This window comes from Rhinolophus ferrumequinum, chromosome 15 (assembly GCF_004115265.2).
Source record: "Rhinolophus ferrumequinum isolate MPI-CBG mRhiFer1 chromosome 15, mRhiFer1_v1.p, whole genome shotgun sequence".
Classification (NCBI taxonomy): Eukaryota; Metazoa; Chordata; class Mammalia; order Chiroptera; family Rhinolophidae; genus Rhinolophus; species Rhinolophus ferrumequinum.
In genome coordinates, this window is record NC_046298.1 from 45,652,563 (window position 1) to 45,673,554 (window position 20,992).

The following is a 20,992-nucleotide window of genomic DNA, read 5'->3' on the forward strand; positions in this document are numbered from 1 at the left end:
CCCTTGAAAAGCTTATAAGCTCTGGGTACAGTTCCTATTGTGTCAGGTGGAGAAAAATGGCCCTCATTTTTACTGTTATGAGTACCTTTTTCTACTCCATTCCTGTGTGACCCGAGGGAAAACCTCACCCTCTCTGTTCTCTATTTCTACACCTGTAGGTAGGGGAAATGATAAGCCTTCCCTCCATTCTCAACCAGCTCGGGGACACCAAATAGACAGACATCTCCCCTCCTCAAGTTATATATATTTATTCCAAATAATCACTCCTTCCTCCCCGAACCACGGGTCTTACAAAGGCTGGCTGGAGTTGGAGTTCTGGGAAGAAGATCCCCAGACCAAGAAGAGTGAGAGCTGGGGATGATGATGGAGGAGAGATTGGAGGTCGGAGTAGCCCCCAAGCTGAGGCAGAAGGAGCAGGTCAGTTGTTCTTCATGACCTCCCGGATCCAGTCCACATATTTGCAAATATAGGTGTAGACTCCTGGGATGCCTTTTTGCCCACAAGGCCCCACAGACCCCCAGGACACCAGACCCTGAAGAACTCCTCCGCACACCAGGGGGCCCCCAGAGTCACCCTGGAAGGAAGAAGGGGAAGGAGCACAGCCTGAATATGGCAGAATTCCTGTTCCAGCTTTCCTCTCCCCAGCCCATCCTGGGCTTTGATGACAGTGGCGCCAAGCCTAGTCATCAAAGAACACAGCCAGATTCCCCAAGGTCAACCTCAATGGCTGACCAATAGAGAAGAACACAACGTTCCTAGGAACCAATCCCAGGGAAGGAGGGCGGGACTCCACAAAGGGTAGACAGGATTCCTTTTCTCAAGGACAATGGCTGGGGCCCTGATCAATGAAGGAGGAGAACACGGACATCAGTAACCAATCCCAGCAAAGGGGGACACGTCTCCATAAGAGTTCTCTGAAGGATGATGGCTGGAACCCTGGCCGGTAGGGTGGGGCAGCCTCCTCTCTGGAGGACCCAAGCAAGAGCTTAAGGTAGCAGAATTTGAGGATGAAAGAGTCCTCCATCCCCCTTTCCTGCATCCATCCTGGAATCTCTCACTCTCACCCAGGCCAGCATCAACTGGAGGATGGTATGGGGAAGACTCAGAACTGGAGAAGCAGCCGTTTACCTGCCTGAGTTCCAAATGCCGGCTGGTTCTTTGTCTTCCCCCAGTTTCTCTCTTTGTCTCTTCTTCTCCCTCTCTTCTCTCTGCCCACCCTCTCTCTCTCTCTCTCTGTCCTCCACTCCCTGTCTCTCCCTCCTATTCTGTCTCCCTCCGTTATTTTGTGCCTTCCCTTTTTTCTGACTTTATCTTTCTCCCCTATCCCCTTCCCCTGACTTACGCTCCCCCATTTCTCCCCTTCTCTGTCCTGGGTGACTATGCGTCTCCGCATTCACTCACCTGGCAGGCATCCTCCCCAGTGATGCCACCTGCACACACCATGTTGTCTGTGATTCTCCCAGGGAACACAGCTTGGCAGGTGGAACTGGAGACAATGGAGATGTTGAGGCACTGGAGCCGGTCCGGGAAGGGGTCTAGGGGTGGAAGATGGATGCTGCAAGGTCCCCCAAAACTCCCCACTCTGGGACCATATCTCTCCTCTCAAGAAAGCTCAGTCGAAGTCTATGCCCCACCCCCTCCCTGTGACCTCCACTGCAATCCTCAAACCTCTAAATTTAAGATTTATGACTTGATTTTGTAGTGACTCTTGACCCTAGCGTGTGGGCCCAGTCCCCTTGACCTTTACCTATGACTTTGAGTGCCATACTCTAGACCCTCCAACCTCAGATAAAGTGAATCCAGACCTGACCTTTTTCTTCAATCTCAGCTATTGTGACCTTTGACCTTCAATCTTATCATCCTTTGATCCAAATTTGACCTCCTGTCTCCTGACCCCACGTCCCTTGTTTTCTTTCACCTTAAGTTCCAACCTCAGTTCTTCATCCTCTCACTCACTGATTCCCAACTCCAAAATGACCTGTGATCATGGTTTATTTGACCCCTGACCCCATGACCTCTAACCTCTAGCTCCATACCCCAAACCCTATGACTTCCAGTCGCAGACCAGTGATCCCCAATTTCCATCCTTAGATTGTGGCCAGCTTGTGCACCCTCTGGATCCCATGACCTCAACTCTTCAATGACCTTGACCTCCAGAGTCCATGACCCGTGACCCCATGATCCTATGTATGTATGCATTTTGCTCCGGCCTGCTGACCCCTGACAGCACTCTGACCTCTAACCACCTCCCTGACTACGACTGCTGACTCCATTCTCAACCCCCAACCACTCTGACGCTCAAGACCTGACCTACCATGATCTCTGCCCGCAAACCACCATTCTGATGTTTGGCCCTTTACCCATCCTTCCTCTGAACGGCACGACTCCTGACCTCTCACCCTACACCCCAGATTTTTGCCCGTCCTGACCCCTGATCCTGGGGCCTCCTTACTCCACGGTCGGTTGGTGGTGCCCCAGCCCGAGATGTGACACTGAGTGCCACCCTCTGCACAGGTTGTGGGCAGGGCCAGGGGCTGGACACTGCGGGTCAAGAGGACCGGGGTGCCCAGTCGCAGAAGTCTCAGGTCGTGGTCATGGGTCTTCAGGGTTCCCTGGTAGTCGGGGTGGGTCATGGAGAAGCCACTGCGCCGGATCTGCTCCGTCCAGTCCAGCTTGCTGAGGCTGTGCTCCCCCAGGCGCACCCAGTACCTGCTGGGGGTGCAGTGGCTCAGCGCATGCTGGGTGGGCTGTCCCCAGGCTCCCAGGCCCTCCTGCCTTTCTCTGCAGCTCTGCACCTCGTGTCTGGCCTCTCGCTCCCTCATGCATTTGCTTGCTCTCTCTCTGTTTCTCTCTCTGTCTCTGTCTCTCTCTCTCTCTCTCCCTCTCTCTCTCTCTCTCTCTCTCTCTCTCTCTCAGCCTCTGGGTCTCTTTCTCCATTGCCCCAGTTCGCCAGTGCATCTGTCATTTTTAGCTGGTGAAGCCCACAGAGGCAGGGACATCCGTCAGTCTTGTTCACTGCTCTGTCCCCACCACCTAGGACACTGCCTGGGCTGTCAACCCTGTCGAATAAATGAACACTTTCTGTCCTGCTTGCGCCTGTCTCTCCCTGTCCTTGAATCTCTTCATCTCTTTGTGTCTGAAACTTCCCTTTCCCAAAAAACCCATATTGTCAGACCTTGAAAGCCCAATCCTGTCTTGTACAGAAGGAACCACTGAGGTGGTGCAAAGAGTTTGTGTCAGACATGGGCCCAGGGCCCAGCCGGGGTCAGGCAATGGCTGAGCTGGTGTCAGATACCACGTAAGAAGGCAGTGGTGCAGGGGGGAATGGGAGGGGGTCGGTGGGCAGGCTCCAGGACCTCCGCTGCCCTTCATCTCACTGCACCCCACCCAGCCCCACCCCAGGCCCAGTGTTGCTGAAGTCCTACTCCTTGTCTAACCTCAGACTGTTTTTGTGGCAGCACCGTCTCCTCACTCCTTGACATCCCTTCCCATGAGCCCCTGCCTCTGGTGCTCTCCTCCCTGTCACCTTCCTTTGCCCACTCCAGGAAGGGACCCAGACAGGAGGCTTACCTGCCGCTGCAGTGAGCTGCTGTGAGGACCCATCTCCGATCAATGAGGACCCCCCCACAACGCAGGTTGGCACCCTCGAACAGCCCCACCTGCCAAGGCTGTGAGTGAGGAACACATTCCGTGCCGTTATAAATCTTCTCTTTGGATGCGTGGCTGAGCCCTGAGGACGGGAGTATGGGCCAGAGAGATGGGGTCAGACACCTAGAGATTGTGGACCAGAGATAGGAAGAGAGATACAGGGATGGAGAGACACAGAGAGAAAAAGGCAAGAGAAAGACAGTCACCCTGAGACAGACACAGGGAGACAGACCTAGTGATGTATAGAAAAAGACCTAGTAAAAGACCCAAGATATACAGAGAGGAATGGAAAGAGGGAAACAGAGAGAGAGATGACTGAAGATAGAGGGGAAATAGAGAGGCAGAGATTGAGAGAGAGAGAGAGAGAGAGAGAGAGAGAGAGAGAGAGAGAGAGAGAATATGACAAGGAGAGACAGAGGGGAGATGAATCAAAAGATAAGATACAGGGAGCGAGGTGCACAGGACCTGGGGAGCTGGAGGTGAATAGAGGCACAGAGCCAGCCCCACTCCTCTCCTCAATGCCGTGCTGGGGACCAGAGCTGAGATCGGGAGATGGGGTCCCCACAGGGTGGAGGCAGGGATTCTCCTTCCTCCCAGGGAACTCACCAATAACACACAGGAGCAAAAGGGTGCTGGAGCCCGTGGCAGGCCACCTCCAGGTTCTGGGGGGAAGTGTGGGGGACTGTCAGAGCTGGCTCTGTCCTTGCCAACGTGCCCCTCCCTTCCCGTCCTTCCCATCATCCACTTCACAAGAAGGGGACGGCCCGCCCTTCCCTCTCCCTGCCAGTCATCTGCTGTCACCCCCTCACCAGTGACTGTCTGCCCCCTTCTCACCTTGGGTGTCTGCCTGCTGTCTCCTCCATGTGGCTGTCGCACATTCAGCCTGTCTGTCTGTTATCTGTCTGCCCACCTACCTGCCTGGCTTGTCATCTGCCGGCCACTGCCAGTCAACGCGCCCACTGTTCACCTGGCTGGCTTCTCAGCCACCTGTCATGCTGCACTACCTGTCTTGTTCCTTCGGTCTGTCTGTCTGTCCCAGACCAGCAGCTGACACAGCTTTTAAGTCTCTTTGTCCCGGCCCATTCAATTTCCTGGTTGAGGGAAGGGGATAAGGAAAACACAGGGTGGGGCACCCTCTAATCTCATACAAACTCTTCTTGGCTAATGACCCTTAATTAAGCTCAGCTAAATGGACAGGAAGTGGGGAAGGGGCCCAGGATGGTGTGGGGGGAAGACCCGGCTCCACTCCTCCCCTCTTCTCCAAACCAGCCGGCAGCCCCCTGGCTGATGACTCAGATGATCTGGAAGCTGGGTTCTAATCCCAACTCCAGTGGTGCAGGCTCCGGGAGGGTGGGGTGCATAGACACCTGGGGCCCCTCCCCATGCAGTGCAGGGGGGTGGAGAGGCAAGAGGGCAGGAGGGTGGAAGTGAGAAGCAGGAAAACCAAGGGCAGAGAGAGCCTGAGAAAGAGAAAAGGAGAAGGAAGAGATTTCCAAAGAGGTGCCAAACTGGGTTCCACGGAAGCAGGATTCAATCATTTATTATTTATTCACTCATTTATTATTACTTTTTTTGTTTTGCTAAATCTCAGTCTTTTATTTGAGCTAGGTCTGTGCAGAGATTCAAAGAACATTATCTTACAATGATTCCCCAAAGAGCAGTTAAATGGACCTAAAGAATATTATGCTAAGTGAAATAAGTCAGACAGAGAAAGAAAAATACCATATGAAGTTACTTATATGTGGAATCTGAAGAACAAAATAAATGAACAAACAAAACAGAAACAGACTCATAGATACAGAGGACAAATCGACGGTTGCCAAAGGAGAGGGGGGTTGGGGAGCTGGGTGAACAAGATGAAGGGATTAAAAGGTAGAAATCGGTAGTTAGAAAATAGCCACACACAGGGCTGTAAAGTACAGTATAGAGAATATAGTCAGTAATGTTGCAATAACTATGTATAGTGCCAGGTGGGTACTAGACTAATCGGGGGGATCACTGCACAAACTAACAGAATTGCCTAAATATGCACAGTCAACTCTGTTCCTTGCTTCAGGAAGTACAAGTCTTCTTATATATGTGCGTTCAATTTATCTAATTCCATGAAAGCTTTTTTTTGCATAGGTTTCCACTGAGAAGGGGCTGGGGGTGAGGAAGAGAGACAGCACAAAAAACACGAGAGGTCCCCCACTCCATTCCTATCTTTTTTGGGGGGTCTTGGGTCTCTTTCTTGCTCTGAAATCAGAATCCCAAAACTTCTACTTTTGATTTGTGCTGCTACACCCCCTAACTCAACCTCTCTCTTTCTGTGGATTGGGGGTGGAGGGCACACCTGGTTTATTGAGATGAAATTTACATGTAATAAAATGCACCCTTCAGCTTCTGTGGAGAGCTAGAACGTGAGCCCAGCATTGCCAAATCCTCTGACTTTTCAAGAAATGCTGGCAATTCAGATTTATGTTGGGACATTTCCTGACTTTAAATATTGGCCAACAACCCCCTCCCACCAAACAAAACAAAACAACAAAACACACAGCTATGGATCCAACACAGATCTCTCTCTCCTCTCACTCTTTCTCTGCCTTTGTCTTTTTCTTTTTAAACTTTTATTGGGGAATATTGGGGAACAGTGTGTTTCCCCCGGGCCCATCGGCTCCAAGTCGTTGTCCTTCAGTCTAGTAGTGGAGGGTGTTGCCGTTTTCAATCTTTAGTTGCAGGGGGCGCAGCCCACCATCCTATGTGCTAATTGAACCGGCAACCCCGTTGCTCAGAACTCAGTTGCTCTAACCAACTGAGCCATCTGGCCATCCCTGCCTTGATCATTTTTTGAAGTAAGATTCACATAACTTAAAATTCCGCACTTGAACCATTTTAAAATCCGCATTTATTCAGTGTTGTGCAACTGTCACCACAATCTAATTTCAGAGCATTTTCATCACCCGCAAGAGATCCCATACCCGTTAAGCTGAGGTCCATCAACCAGTGAACGGATAAACAAAAGAATGAAGCACTGACCCACACTGCAATGCGGGTGAACCTCGAAAACATGATGCTGAGTGAAAGAAGCCAGACACAAACATATGTATTGTAGGATTGCATTTGTAAGAAATGTCCAGAATAGGCAAATGCAGAGACAGGATGCAGATTAGTGGTTGCTGGAGCTGGGGGGAGTGGGTAATGGGGACTGACTACTTAGCGGTTCTCTTTGATGCACAGATTTGTACCTTGTGGCTTCCGGCTAAAACCAATCCCTTCTTTTTGTAGCTTGAGGCTCAGAAGGCAGGGATTGGCTCGCAGTCACACACCTTCTGTTTTCAGAGAACGCTCTGAAGTCACTTTTCCCAGAGAACCCCCAGAGCTCTCAAGTTCCCGTGCCTCCGGCTCACTCTTGGGCATCAGCATAAGCCCAAAACGAAAGCCCATTGCCTCGAGAGAACTCAGTCACCCCAACACTTGGGCATAGATGTGGAAACTGAGGCATCACTAAATAAAGTCACTTGCCCAGAGTTACACACATAGCTAGTAAGTGGCAGAACCAGAGTTTGAACCCAGGCAAGCTGTCTCCAGAGCCTGTATTCTTTGTTAATCATCATCCAAATAATGAAGGAACAAACGAATGACAAACTGAAATAGATGAACGTAGGAATGCTACGGATTTCAAAAAAAGAGGATATCTTTTGAAATTATCCAGACTGGGTTGAACCCACAGTTCCTTCCATGACTCACTGGGGGCCATTGAGCCACTCGCTTATCCTAACCTCAGTTTGTCAGTCTGAAAAGTGGGGTGGAAGTAAGCTAAATATCTACACACGTGTTCCTCTTGGGATCATCAAACATGGCAACAAACATGGGTAGGGATATCAGGTAGGTAAAGTGTAGCCACTATCAAAATCACCCTTATCCGTTTATTTTCTTAGAAAGGAATTTTCAAATCTGACTTAGATAACAGAATCTTCTTTTTTCCTCAGATGTGAAGAAATAGCAGCTACAACTTGGAGCTGCAACTTCTTTCTCTTTCGGCTATCCTTACACCTCTCTCTCATTCTATTCTTCTGCTCATTCATTCATTCACTCACTCATTCATTCACTCAACAAATATTTTGAGATGCCTTGTGTGCCTGACACTGCTGGGTGATGCTGAGACCACAGAGTTAATCAGAACCAGCCCCACAACCCCGTTATTCTTTCTTTTTTCCTTCCCCCCCCTTTTTTCCACCTCCTCTCCACCTACCCCCCACTCCGGTTCAAGCCATTGTTTCTCGGTCTGGTCGTGTAGGACACAGCTCCCTGGCCCATGCTGGTGTTATGAGCCTTGCACACCCCCAACCCCTGGCTGAGGCAGTTGGTCACTGGTCGTCGGTCGGCCAATCACAGCAGCTCTCTCTGGCTGCTGGCTGCTCACGATGGCTGCTGGCCACTCACACTGGCCACCAGCCGCTCATGGCACACGGTAGCCCCCGGCAGCACACAGCAGCCTGCGGCAGCTCCCGCCAACCTCTGGCTGCTCACAATCTTAGCTGTAGAGGGCGCAACTCACTGGCCCATGTGGGAATCGAACCCGCGACCTCAGCCTTAGGAGCACGGCGCTCCAACCACCTGAGCCACTGGGCCGGCCCAGCCCCTTTTTTCTATCATCCTTCCCAGCAAAACTTCTCCATGGAGAGCTACTCACTGCTTGCACCCTGCAGACATGCTCTTTTGGGGGTTCCAGAGACTTCCATGTTGAGCAACCCAGTGGTCACCCATCTGTCCTTTTCTTACTCAACCTTCCCGCAGCATTCCACATGCCAGCCGCTCCTCTCCCAGCTTCCGGACGCCATGCATTTCTGGTTTTCCTCCTACTTTGTTGGCTCTTCTTCCTGTTCTCCTTCATGAATAGGCCTTTTTTTCTTCCACAGGTATCTGTACAAACAAGGGTGTTCCCAGGGCCCAGTCCTAAGCCGTGTCTTGTGCACTATGTACACCTGAGATTTATCTGTCACATGTCACCTGGGGCAGGTTGGTTCTCAGGCCTCTCCCCAGCTTCAGACCTGTGCCTCCAACAGCCTCCTGAAGGACCCAAACTGAGCTTACCATCTGTCCCCATCGAACTATTCTCAGACCCCACTCTCCGTCCGTGTGGTGGCCCCACCATCCATCCAGTCCCCTTGTCCAGACACTTGGGAGACCAACACGTTTTCCTTTCTTTCTTCTGAGATGTCCCATCTGCTCCCAAGACTTCCTTAATCGCTATCTGCTCCCTATCTCTGAAATCTGTCTCCTGAGCTCTGCGAGTCTGTCTTCTTTCGGGGGAATGGATATAGCATTGTTCTCCATTATCCCTTCCTCCAAAACACCTAACCGGGGTCTCCTGCCTTCTCAACCCTCCCACAACCTGTCTGCTTCCCTCATCTTGTCATTGAACCTGTTAGAATGGAAGCTTGGGCTTAAAAGCCCTTTGACCCCTGTGATATTGTGATTTATAATAAGAAAGATATATTTGGTCTTCATCCCAATTTGGGCACAGAGCTCCTAAAACCCTTAGTATTTCCTAAATGAAGGTGATGATAAAGGTGTCTTGTTATGTTATTGAGGTGACTTTTGCAAAGCACCTAAGGAAGGGGGTTGGTCACCAAAGGAACCAACCACATGATTAGAGGGTTAGAACTTTCAGTCCCACCCTGGACCTCTGGGGAGGGGACAGGAGCTGGAGGTTAAATCAATCGTCAGTGCCCAATGATTTAATCAACCATGCCTGTGCAATAAAACCTGCATTAAAAATTCAAAAAGATGGGATTTGGAGAGCGTTGGAGTTGGTGAACACTTGGCGATCTGGGGAGAATGGCACCTGGAGAGGCGTGGCAGCTCCAAGTCGCTTTCCTCGTGCCTTGGCGCCTCTTTTTCTGCACATCTCTTCCATCTGGCTGTTCCTGAGTTAGATCCTTTTATAATAAACTGGCGATCTATGAAGTGAAATGTTTCTCTGAGTTCTGTGAGCTGCTGCAGCAAATTAATCAAACTCAAGGAGAGGGTTACGGAAACCTCCGATCTATAGCGGGTGGTGAGAAGCATCTGAAGTGGGGTGGAGCTGGGGAGGCAGTCTTGGGGACTGAGCTCGTAAACTGTAGGATCTGACCATCTCCAGGTAAATAGTTTCAGAATTTAGTTTCAGTTGTAGGACACCCACTGGTGTCCGAGAATTGCTTGGTCTGGGGGAACCTCCACCCCCACCGCACACATTGGAATTGGGTGCAGAAGCCAATTATCCGCATAAGCCTGGAAAGTCTGGCCTAGTCCCTTATCCAAAGTCCACAGCTGGGGGCTGGTGGTGGCTTAGCTTAGCCTGGATCCTCCAGACTAGAAGGGAAAAGTCCCTGGGAATGGTCCTGGGGGAGAAGTAGAAGAATGCGTCTCCTGCGGATGGGTTCAACTCACTGTTTGAATTTTCCTTAGTCTAGGTTGATACTTCTGTGAAATGGGGAGCTGACCTTGGGAGAATAAAAAGGGCTTTATATGCTGGAACAGTGTCAAGAAGCATTGTCATCCCTTTGACACCGCTTTACTTTTCAGTCTCTTTCCCGTGTTCTCCATCCCCTCCCTCCACTAGCTTTCAAATTCCTCCCTGCCCAGGTCCCCATTTTATTAACATTCCCCTGGCCAAAAATAGGAAGAGATCACTTTGAAATCCCGGGAGAGGAGGCGGCTGAGAAGCCTCAGAGCCTGGCCACCTGGCTCGCCTTCCCGCTTAAGGCGTAGGCAGTCAGAATCTCCAGCTCAGGTATGCCATTATTTTTTGTTCCACAGGAAGGATTTGGGCGTTCACTTCTCACTCTCCCAAATCTACAGCTGTCACCCAAGGCAGCTTGCGCTGGCACTGGGGCCTTGGAGACATGGCACCATAATAATTATATCAATAAAAGCAACAATACTAATGACAGCTGCCACTTAGTAAGCACTCAGTACCAGGTGTTCTTTCCAAGGCTTTTTACATATTAACATTACTAATCCGCCCAAGAGTCCTCTGAAGCAGGTGCTGGTTTTTGTTTTGTTTTTTTAAGTTCATTAATATGTTTAGCTAGTTCTCGATGCTCAGATGGAGGGTTGTTGAATCAGTGATAAGTACGAGGCCCCTGCTGTTTTCCTTATTTTATTCCCCTTCATCCCCATTCCCTTCAGCTGTTGTCTTTCCTTTGTGTATCTTTTGCCATTCTGTTTGTTATCACGTGTCCTTTGCTCTTGTTTTTACTATTGCATATCTTTGCTACTGTTTTTATTGTGTATCCTTTGCTATTATCTTTGTTATTGTTTGTCTTTTGCTATTGTACGTATTATCACAAAGCTTTTTAAAAAAAATTAAGGTGAAATTCTCATATCATAAAAGTAACCATTTAAGGTGAACAGTTCAGTGGCATTTAGTATATTTGCAATGTTGTATATCTTTTTATTAGGATATGTTATAACAAATTGTGTATTGTTTTGTGTGTCAATGTGTCTTCTTTCCAGCACCATCCTACTTAAAATAGCAACTTCCCAGACACCAACATTCCCTGTCCTTCTACCCTGCTGTTTTTTCTGCCACCCGACAGTCTATTTCTTTATTCATCTTTTTTATTGTGTCTCCCTGCAAAATAAAGTAAGCTCAACAAAGGCACAAGTTTTTGTCTGTTTAATTCACTGTTTATCATCCGTATCTACAGTAGTGCCTGGCTCATGATTGGTACCAATATTTGTTGAATAAACAAAATTGTATTAAGCAACACCCAGGAGAGTGCCTGCACATTTCAGCACTGAATAAATGTTTGCCAAGAAAAATAAATGAATGCAACACCTTTTGGACACAGCAAAAAGGTTGTTATTGACATCCTAAGGTAGTATTTTATAGGGAACCATGCAAATAATAGTGGCAAGCACTTGACATTTATCCTGACAATGTTGAGGGAGAATTATGAACCCTGTTTTACAGATGAGAAAAGAGGTGGTGACTTATGACTTGTTTAAATCAGGGCTTGAGTGTTTGACCACTGCATTCTGGGGTCATGGGCGAAAATGTAACAACAGCAAACAGCAAGGGGGCACTGAACATGGGTATTCATGGAGGAGATAGGACAGGATATTGGTGGAAAATACGGTCCAGGCGTGGAGACCCCCTTTGGGATACTGAACCCCATCACTGCAGACTCTGGAGTGCTGTTGATCTTTAGTGGACATGGGGATTCAAAGCCTGGGAGTATTGGCAGAGGCTGGATATTGACAGAATGTGGGCTGTAGGTAAAGATAGGACATTTGGGAGGCCCGGAACTGCGTGAGCATGAACCATTGTGAGGACCCAATATTAGCTGTGATGAGTCAGTCATTCAGATGGGCACAGAATGTTGTCATGGCAGAAGATTGTGGGCACAAGAGAATATTTTCAGAATGAAATGTCATGGGAGTCTAGAATCTTGAGTACAAAACATAGAAGGATAAGAAAGTTGGCAGTGAATAAATATCTGAAGCGGAATAGGGTGTTGTCAGGGAGGGTCCATTCACAGGAACGGGCGAGAGGTGTGAGTGTCCTGCAGATAAAACATTTACATGGTGATTTGGGTTTATGTTCAGAGTTGGGACGTTCGTGGGCCTGGGATGTTTCAGGGATGCTGGCAGTGACTGAGTGCTTTTGAAACACGGAATGTCAGCTGGGATGACACATTTTGAGGACAGGGATCACTGGTTCAAGTGGAACCTCTGCGCGGGGCAGAGAAGGGCGGGCAAACTGAGTAAGGGGGGCACATTGGAAGGAAGAAGGTGGGAAAGTCAATCCAACTTTTATTGTGGGCGCGTTGTCCATTTCTGCTCCTGGGTTTTCTGATTTTGGATTGTTTCTTGAATCCATGAAACATATTGAGAGACTCGGGTGTAGACACCAGGCCGGTTGGGCTGCCCGCATGGGAAGTCTCCCCAGGATACGATGCCATAGAGCTTTCCTTTGCAGATCAGGGGGCCCCCGGAGTCACCCTGAGTGGGGGAGAGAGAGAGGTGGGGTCTTTGCGGGGGCTAAACAAAGGCAGAGATGGGGACTTGCGGGGAGAAAGTGGAGTCTAGAGTTGAGTGGAGTTCTAGACTCCCCTGACATTTCATTCTGAAAATATTCTTTTGTGCTCACAATCTTCTGCCATGACAACATTCCATGACCCACGTGGAGGCAGAGATAAAGAGAGACAGAAGAGAAGGTGAGACAGCAACACAGTGAGAAACAGATAAGACAAACACAGACGGATAGAGAGTGAGAGACAGAGAAAAGGAGGACAGAGACACTGAGACAGACAGGAGAGAGAGAGAGACTTTTGTGTCTCCCTCCGCTTTTCTGTTCCTCAGTCTTATTCAAGTGGTGACAGCTTACCTCACACACCCATTCTTAGTTCCCTACACCAAATCCCACCTGGTTCCCTGTCTCCCAAACCTACTACTGCTTTGTGGTTCCCTCATGCCACCTTAAGCCATCCACATGTGGGTAGAGTATGTACACATACGTATTTCCACTTCACCTCCTGGGCCCAGGACAAGCATTACTAATTGATAAGGCACGCATCGTTAATCCATTATCAAACACTTTCCCACTGAACCAAAACTCAATCTAAGAGGTCCTCTCTATTAGACACAGGTTGGTTGTTTTTTTGCCCACGTAGTTTCCATTATCCCTTATTTTGGTAATAGCCTCCCGATGTTTTTCATTTGGGGAATGTCCCCTCCGCCACTCTCAATTCGTGCAGTTTGTCCCTGCCCCTTTCAACCCCCACAGTTAGTCACGTGACTCAGACTTGGTCCCTCAGAGAATCCCACAGCTCGGGCCAGAGTGATGGTTCCAAGACACATGACTTAAGTCAGCCTAGGAAAAATCATGCCCAAGATGATTACGTAAACTCTTGGAAAAGAGAGGTGCTCTCTTTGCAACAGGGATGCTTAGCGGGCGGGATGCAAGCCTAAAGCTGCTGGGGCCATCTTGTTATCGCATGGAGAAGCTTCATTGAAAACGAAGTCAACACAGAGAAGAGCTGAGAGTGAAAGGGAGACAGAGTCCTAACCATATTCTCTGTGCACCTGGATCCATCCATGCCTAAAGCAGGCCCCTGGACTTTTCAGTTACAAAAGTCAGTGTTTTGCTTGAGGCGGTTTGAGCTGGGTTTTTTGTCACTTGTAACCAGAAGGGTCCTATCCTTTAGGCATGTCAGCACAAGGATCTGAGCAATCACTGTCAGTCAAAGCTGGATCAAATTAAGATGACTTATATTTGCCATCCACGGGTACTCCCTTTTTTCTTGACCCTCTATGCTACGGGATATCTCACCTTACAAAGACTGATTCCCCCAAGGCAAGAAGCAAATCCTTCCCTTCCCGCATCTGTCTGTACCTCCATTCTGGCTTCCCGTCCTGGCCCGTGGCAGCCTCCAACCCCAAGCCCTCACCTCACAGGAGTCCTTGCCTCCCTCTTTCGTGCCGGCACACAGCATGTTGGGTGTGATTTTCCCTGGGTAGTCCTGACGACACTCCTCATCTGAGCGTAGCTGGATGTTGGCACACTGTAAGGTTTGTGGATAACTCACTGGGGAGGAGAGAGAGGTAGGTCTAAGGATACCTGTCTTAGACAGGCTAGGGGGTGGCAGTTAAGTAGGAGAGTTGGTAGAAAATAGAGGTGGGAAGAAGAAGATGCAGGAAGAGATTGGCTATGGATCTGGGGAAAGTGATGGAAGAGACAGAAATGTGGAGAGATAGGGAATGAGAAGGGGAAGGGAAGATAAGAGTGGAGAGAAAAATGGAGAGGGATGGGCCAGGGAACTGGCAAGGGAGGGATACAGGTGGGGAGGTAGATAAGGAGAGAAGAGTGATGGGAAAAGAAGGGCAGTTTGGAGAAATAGGAAGACAGAGATGGTGAGACAGAACTGGAGGTGGGGAAAACACGAGGAGGGAAGCAAAGAGATGCAGGAGAGCAGGAAAGTGGTGGAAAGAGAGATGGGGCGCGTTGGGCAGAAAGATATGGAAATGAGATTGTGGGAGCGAGGGACCACAAAGTTGATACAAAGGGCTCTTGCTAGAGGTCAAGTTTATATTCACATACATATGATTTATACACAAAGGATGTATGTTATTATATTTACTAAATATATCAATGTACCTAGTATTGCTAAACCTATCAATATAGCACTTATTTTCTAAATTACACATTTATGTGATTATTTAAATATAGTATATACTTAAATATACTATATAATATATAGTATATTTATATAAGTATATATTTAAATATAGTATATAGTATATACTATATTTAAATAATCACATAAATATATTATAAAAATATTATGTCATATAATTATAATATAATTACATAAATATATTATAAAATTAGATTTATTTTCTAAATTATATATTTATGTAATTATTTAAATATACACTATAAATATATAATTTAGAAAATAAATCTAATTTTTATAATTTGCATACTTACACACAGATGTATAGAGATGTATATTTCAATAAATTTGCACATATATAATATATACTATAGTTCTATATATTTATAAATATATATAAAGGATATATATAACCTAAAACATATATATATAATACATAACTATAAATTTATATAAAGAATACATATAACATCTATAGATTTATAAATTTATATTTATATAAAGGATAGACATAACTTTATATAGGACATGCAAAATATCATATAATATAAACTATATATATTTATTTTTACATATAAAGGAGTCCTCCAACCTACTGTCCCATCTCTGCCCAGTTTCCCCAGACACTGAGACCTCAGGTCACCTGTGTGGGTGCATACCCTGGGGGCTGGTGGTGGTGCCCCAGCCAGACACCCGACAGCAGGTACCAGCGGGGAGGCAGTCATCATGGGAGAGGGGCAGGGCACGGATACGTCTCGTGAACTGGACTGGGGACTGCAGCTCCAGAAGCATGATGTCGTGGTCATGATTCAGGTGAGTGGGGCTGCTCTGGTACAGAGGGTAGGGGATAGAGCGGAGTACTTCCCTCACCTGCTCGCCAGCCTCCGCATGCCCCAGGGAGTGCTTGCCCAGGTAAACTCTGTATCCACTGTGGGTGCAGGAAGGGAGCGGTTAGAGGAGAGGATGAGCCCATTTCCACCCCAGCCTCTTCTCCATCCCACCTTCCTCATGTCCAAACACATCTCCTGCCACACCCTTAACTCCAGTCCCCTCCAGACCCTCTCCTTTAACACATTCCCACCCCCAATCTCCTATGTCCACCCCAAACCTTGTTCTCACCCATTTCCATCCCAACCCTATCTCCAACCTCGTCTTTAAATCCAACTCCACACCTACCACCCAAATCCCATTCTTGTCCCTACCCCGTGATCCCCTGGCCCCTACATACTCCTTCAGACAGTGTGCTGCAGTGAGGACCCATCTGGGGTCAACCAGGACTCCCCCACAGAGCAGCCGCCCCTGCACTAGCAGGGCTACCTGCCAGGGCTGAGAGTGGGGGAGGCAGGTGCAGCCACCGGGGAGAAACCCATTGGTTCCATTGCTGACGAGAATCTTGGGATACTGAGAGATGCCTGGTGAGGAAGAAAAAATGTTAGAGAAGTGGGGTCCAGGGAGAGGAGGAGGCTTTGGGGTGTGGTTCCTGGGCTCAGGGAGAGGGTCAGAATTTGCTCTGGGTGGCCGGGAACTGATGATTCGTTTCTTGGCCCCCGGGAATTGCCATTTTCTATGTAATGGAGATGACAACGTCCTTTTCCTTAGACGTGTCATACCCTCAACTGGGGATTGGAAAAACAGTTCACAGAATACGGATGCTTCTGATAAGCAGAGACCTGACGTTCTCCCCAGCTGCATTTTCTCTCTCATTCCACCACGGAATGAGAGATTTCCTGACCGATTTCAGGAAGTAGAAGTGAGAAGGACCCACACACCTACTTAGGCAGCATCCATCCATTCATCCTCTCAACACATATTTACTGGGTGCCTCCGTGGCTTCTAGTACCATCCATAGGTAGCCACTCCCAAGTTCAGTTCACGGGGTCTCCATCACCTGACCTTTGCTAACCCGCTCAACCTCATCTCCCACCTCTCTCCTCTTCACTCATTCTGTTCCAGCCTCATGAACCTGTTCTTCAAAAAACCAGACCCTTTGCACTTGCTGCTTCCTCTTCCTCGAGACCTGCAGTGTTTTCTGTGGCAGCCGGTAGCCACATGTGTCGATTGAAACTTAATTAACATGAAATTAAAAATGCAGTTCTTCAGTCACACCAGTCACATTTGAGATGCTCAATAGTCTAACTGGCCAGTGGCCACCATATTCGACAGTGCAGACATGGGATGGAGCTAGAGATATGATAGACAGACAGACAGACAGACAGACAGACAGACAGACAGATATAAGATAGGTAGGTGGATAGATAGATAGAAAAAATATTCCACCGACTGGCACTCAGAATCTAAAGGTTACATGTCTGGGTCCCTCTTGACTCTGAGAGTTCCGCTCAGATGTCACCTCCTCAGGGAGGCCACCCCGATCCCTGGTCTACTATTGCCCTCGCAGCCCCTCAGTCATTCCCTATTACACCCCGCTAATTGGTTCTCAGAGCTACCGTCACTATTCATTTCTCTTTATATTTATTTACGTTTATGTGTTAATATCTCCTCATCCGGCCTGTGAGCTCCATTGACAACAGGTGGCTTAACTGCTTTATTCAGTCCTGCATCCCATCCCCAGGACCCACCAGTGTCTGGCACACAGTAGGTGCTCAGGCAATGAATGTTGTGTGTGCTAGGCTCTGTGCCTGGCATTGGAGGCACAGCAGTGGGCAATGAGACAGAGAAAGTCGAATCCTGAATGTGCCACTTTCCGGCTGGGTGATCCCACCAAAAATTGCCAGCCTCAGTTTTCTCAGCTATAAAGTAAAGGAAGAAACAGTTTCATCTCTCATGGGGCAGTTGTAAGATTCAGTAAAATCCTACATCTAAGACACTAAGAGCACCCAGTAAGTGGGGACTGTCATTATTAATTATTAACTGCAATAGGAGGTCCCCAGCTCTGTGGCCAGCAGATCATTTTCCCACCTACATAAACGGTGGGATTAGGCCAGCTGACCACTTCCAAAGTGGTTCTCAAAGTTGGAGGCAGGAGTCACTGTGGGCACAAGGTCCTTTCAGGTGGTGCAGGGATGAGACGTGAGTAACACTGAATGGCACCCTCAGAAAGTCAGTCACCGGCCAGGTCTCTTCCAATCCTGATTTTATCAAGGAGAAAGTCTCATGATGGTGCAGATATGGTTTTAACGCTTCTCCAATCCTCTCTGAGCTCACTTTTTAAAACCTAAAAGGGAGCAGAACCCCCGGCCTGCAACCTGAAATTTATTAAGTCGAACCATCTGTAATTGCTATTTTGGAGGAGGTCAAAAAAGAGTCTTAACTATTGGCAATTTCAGAGAGTCCAACCCAATAAACATTGTCTTTGTTTCACTGTGCAGGATTTACTTATTTTTCTCTTTTATTTATAGCAAAGAATGCAGTTTTCCACTTAGGACAGTGATATAAACTTTACTTTTAATACTATTCAATTAAAAAAAATAGGCTCTAAGCAGACCATTAGGTCTAAAATAATGAAGATGGTTTGCCAAGCTGTGAAGTCCTAGGTGTCGGGGCAGGGCGGGCAGCATGGATCAGGATCCTGACTCAGACACCACCACTGTCTTTGGGGCAGGACTCTCCTGTCTCAGTCTTGGGTTTTTCACCTGCGAAACTAGAGTAATTATAGTGCATGTACCTCTTAAGGCTGTGGAGGATTCCACAAGCCAATGCCTGCGGAGCTCCTAGCAGGGCGTGGCACACAGGAGAGGCTGGAGACACTGGCAGGAGTCCTGGGAGTGTCGCCAAAGGACAGAAGCCACCCTACCTCCAGGCCAAGCGTGGTGCTGGGTGCCAGGTGCCTGCGGATCCCTCCCTCCTTCAGATCTCTCAGCTCAAGGGTCTGGTTGGTCTTTTGGAGGGGACTTCCAGGCAGGGAGCCGCTATGACATCTCTAGGCTCCTGGCTTGGCCCCTTGAAGCGGTCACCTCTTATCACAGTTGTAACTAATTATTAACTAATTATTTGGTAGTTGTTTGAATGTCTGCAGCCGTCACCGCTAAGCTGTGGGTGCTGACAAGAGAAATGTGTCTCTGCTTGCACAGCACCCAGCATACTGCCTGGCATGCAGAGCAGTTGTTGAGTGAACGATGCATGAATAGGGCTTCCAGAGAACTTGCCTGCAAAGGCAGGCAAGGGGGCTTAAACGTGAGGAGAGGACCAACTCTGGGTGGAATCGGATAGGTTTGAGGTCACGCCAAGGACGAAAGGAAGAACTAGAAGATTCTGGAAGAGGCTGAGAATGGATAGAGACGACTACCAATAAATAGTAGGGAATAACTTTCTATCCCTTTTAACTGCCTCGCACTCAGCACACGAGAGGTGTTACCTCATTTTAATATTCACAACAACCTTTTGTGGAAATGACTTGTATGTTCCCATTTTACAGATGGAACAACCTAGATGCAAAGAAGCTAATTTACTTGCGCGCAGTGGCACCGTCAGGATTTGATCTCTTGTCTGCCTGACTCCTGTAATTCTCAGGAAGGCCAGGAGGCCTCGAATGTGGGAGGGGCTGCTGTGGGGGTATTTGAAGGGCCGGGGGTGGGCTTTCCAGGGCTGAGTAGGACAATCAGAGAAGGGGCCTGCTGGGGAAGAGTCCATCAGAGCTGAGATGGGGTCGGTGGGGACAGTGGGCTGAACCCAGCCAAGAAACCAGGTCACTCAGGGATAAGCAGGAAGCGCTCGTGCTTGTCCCTGTGGGACCCAGCACCTCCCAGTGGGCAGCGGCAGAGCGCACGGGTTCCACTCCCCCTCCCCATGGCCTAACCCCTCCTACCATTGTCTGGGGTGGCCACCCCACCTCCACCCCCTCGCATTCTTACCGCCTGACAAGGCCATGGTCTGGAAGGCGATCACTGCGGCCAGGGGCCACATGGCAGCTCCGGGTGGGGGGCAGGGCGGGAGGGGCCTGAGAAGTTAAGGGGGGTGTTAAGAGCTGGACAGAACCCCCCATCTCTGACCACACCCCACCTTTGTTCTTGAACGTCCCAGTCATGAGTCTCCTCTCCTATGGAGAGCCCTGACCCCGGAATCTACTCCTCTCCGCAAATTCATCCTTGAGGGACAGTTAAGGGGGGGGCGTGACATGCATTCCCCTCGGGCACTGGCTCGTCGCCCTTCCACCCAGGTGGCCAGCCCCTCCCCCCTGCCCTCCAGCAAGCGAGGCAGTTGGTGCACTCTCCAGCCCCTGTCCCCTCACCCTCCCCTTTCACCTCTCCCAGGGTTGGTTCAGACACCTGGTCTCAAGCTGAGCTTCTGATCTTCCTTGCTGCTCCCAGCGCCTCAGTCCATCTCTGCAGATTTCTACCTATAACTGAGCCTCTGGTTTCCTTTCCGACTCCCTGACTCAGCTATGCTCCCTCTATACCCTTCTCTCCTCTCCTTCCTCTCCCCGCTCCTCCCCTCCACTGCTCCAGCCCCTGCCCCTGCCCCAGGCAGACCCTACCTGGGTAAGGGGACTGGCTGAAGAGCTTCTGTAGCCTGCTGCCTCCAACTTCAGCCCAGATCCATGGCTTTTAACCCCTGAACTCCCTCCCCCAGAGCTCTCAGCATTTCCCGGTTGCTGGCCTACCCCTCTCCACCCCCAGTGGCTCAGCTGGCTGTGTCAGGCACCCCCCAGCCAGGGCTTGGCCCTCCGCTTGGGGGCGGAGCTTTCTGGACCAGCTGGGACCCAGATCTGGCCCCACCCAAGCCCCAGTTGAACCCACTGTGAACTTTCTGGCAGCGGGACCCACCTAGAGGGTAGGGAAAGCCTATCGTTTCCTTCCTCCGACCGACCCTAAATCCCCAAGACCCTCCCTCCTAACATAAACCTATTTTCCATCCCACTTTCCAAGCACCACTCCAACCTCGTGCATAGTGCTTATTCTTAACATACATCAGCCCCAGAGGCCATTTTCCATCCTATTCCCATCTCCCGGCCTAATTTCAACCATACCCCTTACCCTCAGCCTACCTCTCAAAACCAATGCCATCCACAGCTTTATCTCACACTTATCTCTCAACATCAGATGTAACACATCTAAATTCCAGTTCTCAGGTTCACCTCCAACCCCTTTCTTTCTGAAAAGCACAGGGATACCCAAATTTATTCTACCATTTCCCCTGCACCACCGTACCCCCACCCCAACCATCAAGCCCAAAAAGGAAACCTTCAAATTGGTGGATTGAAAGTCAACTCTCCTTGGACTAGGCTGGGAGCAGGGACG

The 20,992-nt window shown here is 49.0% G+C and overlaps 2 protein-coding genes across 5 annotated transcripts; both read right to left on the reverse strand.

Moving 5' to 3' along the window:
- Positions 1-271: 271 nt before the first annotated feature.
- KLK12 (kallikrein related peptidase 12) lies at positions 272-8,344 on the reverse strand. Of its 4 annotated transcripts, XM_033129626.1 has the most exons (7): positions 8,321-8,344; positions 4,483-4,739; positions 4,255-4,310; positions 3,571-3,730; positions 2,430-2,712; positions 1,402-1,535; positions 276-574 (listed from the first exon to the last, which is right to left on the reverse strand). In XM_033129626.1, the coding sequence occupies exons 2-7, from the start codon at positions 4,524-4,526 to the stop codon at positions 430-432; spliced, it is 822 nt and encodes a 273-aa protein (XP_032985517.1). In that variant the 5' UTR covers positions 4,527-4,739; positions 8,321-8,344; the 3' UTR covers positions 276-429. The 4 variants fall into 4 exon arrangements, with proteins under 4 accessions (XP_032985518.1, XP_032985519.1, XP_032985517.1 ...); XM_033129627.1 differs by lacking the exon at positions 8,321-8,344 and having other exon boundaries at positions 272-574; positions 2,430-2,709; positions 4,483-4,896; XM_033129628.1 differs by lacking the exon at positions 8,321-8,344 and having other exon boundaries at positions 272-574; positions 2,453-2,712; positions 4,483-4,880.
- A 3,122-nt stretch (positions 8,345-11,466) lies between these two features.
- KLK13 (kallikrein related peptidase 13) lies at positions 11,467-20,184 on the reverse strand. The gene is made up of 6 exons (XM_033129658.1): positions 20,021-20,184; positions 19,607-19,692; positions 16,024-16,207; positions 15,455-15,723; positions 14,070-14,206; positions 11,467-12,621 (listed from the first exon to the last, which is right to left on the reverse strand). Exons 2-6 carry the CDS (start codon positions 19,656-19,658, stop codon positions 12,433-12,435), a joined length of 831 nt encoding a protein of 276 aa, XP_032985549.1. The 5' UTR covers positions 19,659-19,692; positions 20,021-20,184; the 3' UTR covers positions 11,467-12,432.
- Positions 20,185-20,992: the final 808 nt, after the last annotated feature.

Bases quoted from the DNA above. Each gene is read 5' to 3' on its own strand.
- KLK12 (XM_033129626.1), bottom strand. From the start codon at position 4,526: ATGTGCGACAGCCACATGGAGGAGACAGCAGGCAGACACCCAAG. The intron at 2,713-3,570 runs GTAAGCCTCCTG...CTGCACCCCCAG, and splicing joins GCAGCTCACTGCAGCGGCAG to CAGGTACTGGGTGCGCCTGG. The intron at 1,536-2,429 runs GTCAGGACGGGC...TTCCACCCCTAG, and splicing joins AGGAGGCCCCAGGATCAGGG to ACCCCTTCCCGGACCGGCTC.
- KLK13 (XM_033129658.1), bottom strand. From the start codon at position 19,658: ATGTGGCCCCTGGCCGCAGTGATCGCCTTCCAGACCATGGCCTTGTCA. The intron at 16,208-19,606 runs GTAAGAATGCGA...CTTCCTCACCAG, and splicing joins GACCATGGCCTTGTCAGGCG to GCATCTCTCAGTATCCCAAG. The intron at 12,622-14,069 runs GTGAGGGCTTGG...TCCCCCACTCAG, and splicing joins GAGGCAAGGACTCCTGTGAG to GGTGACTCCGGGGGCCCCCT.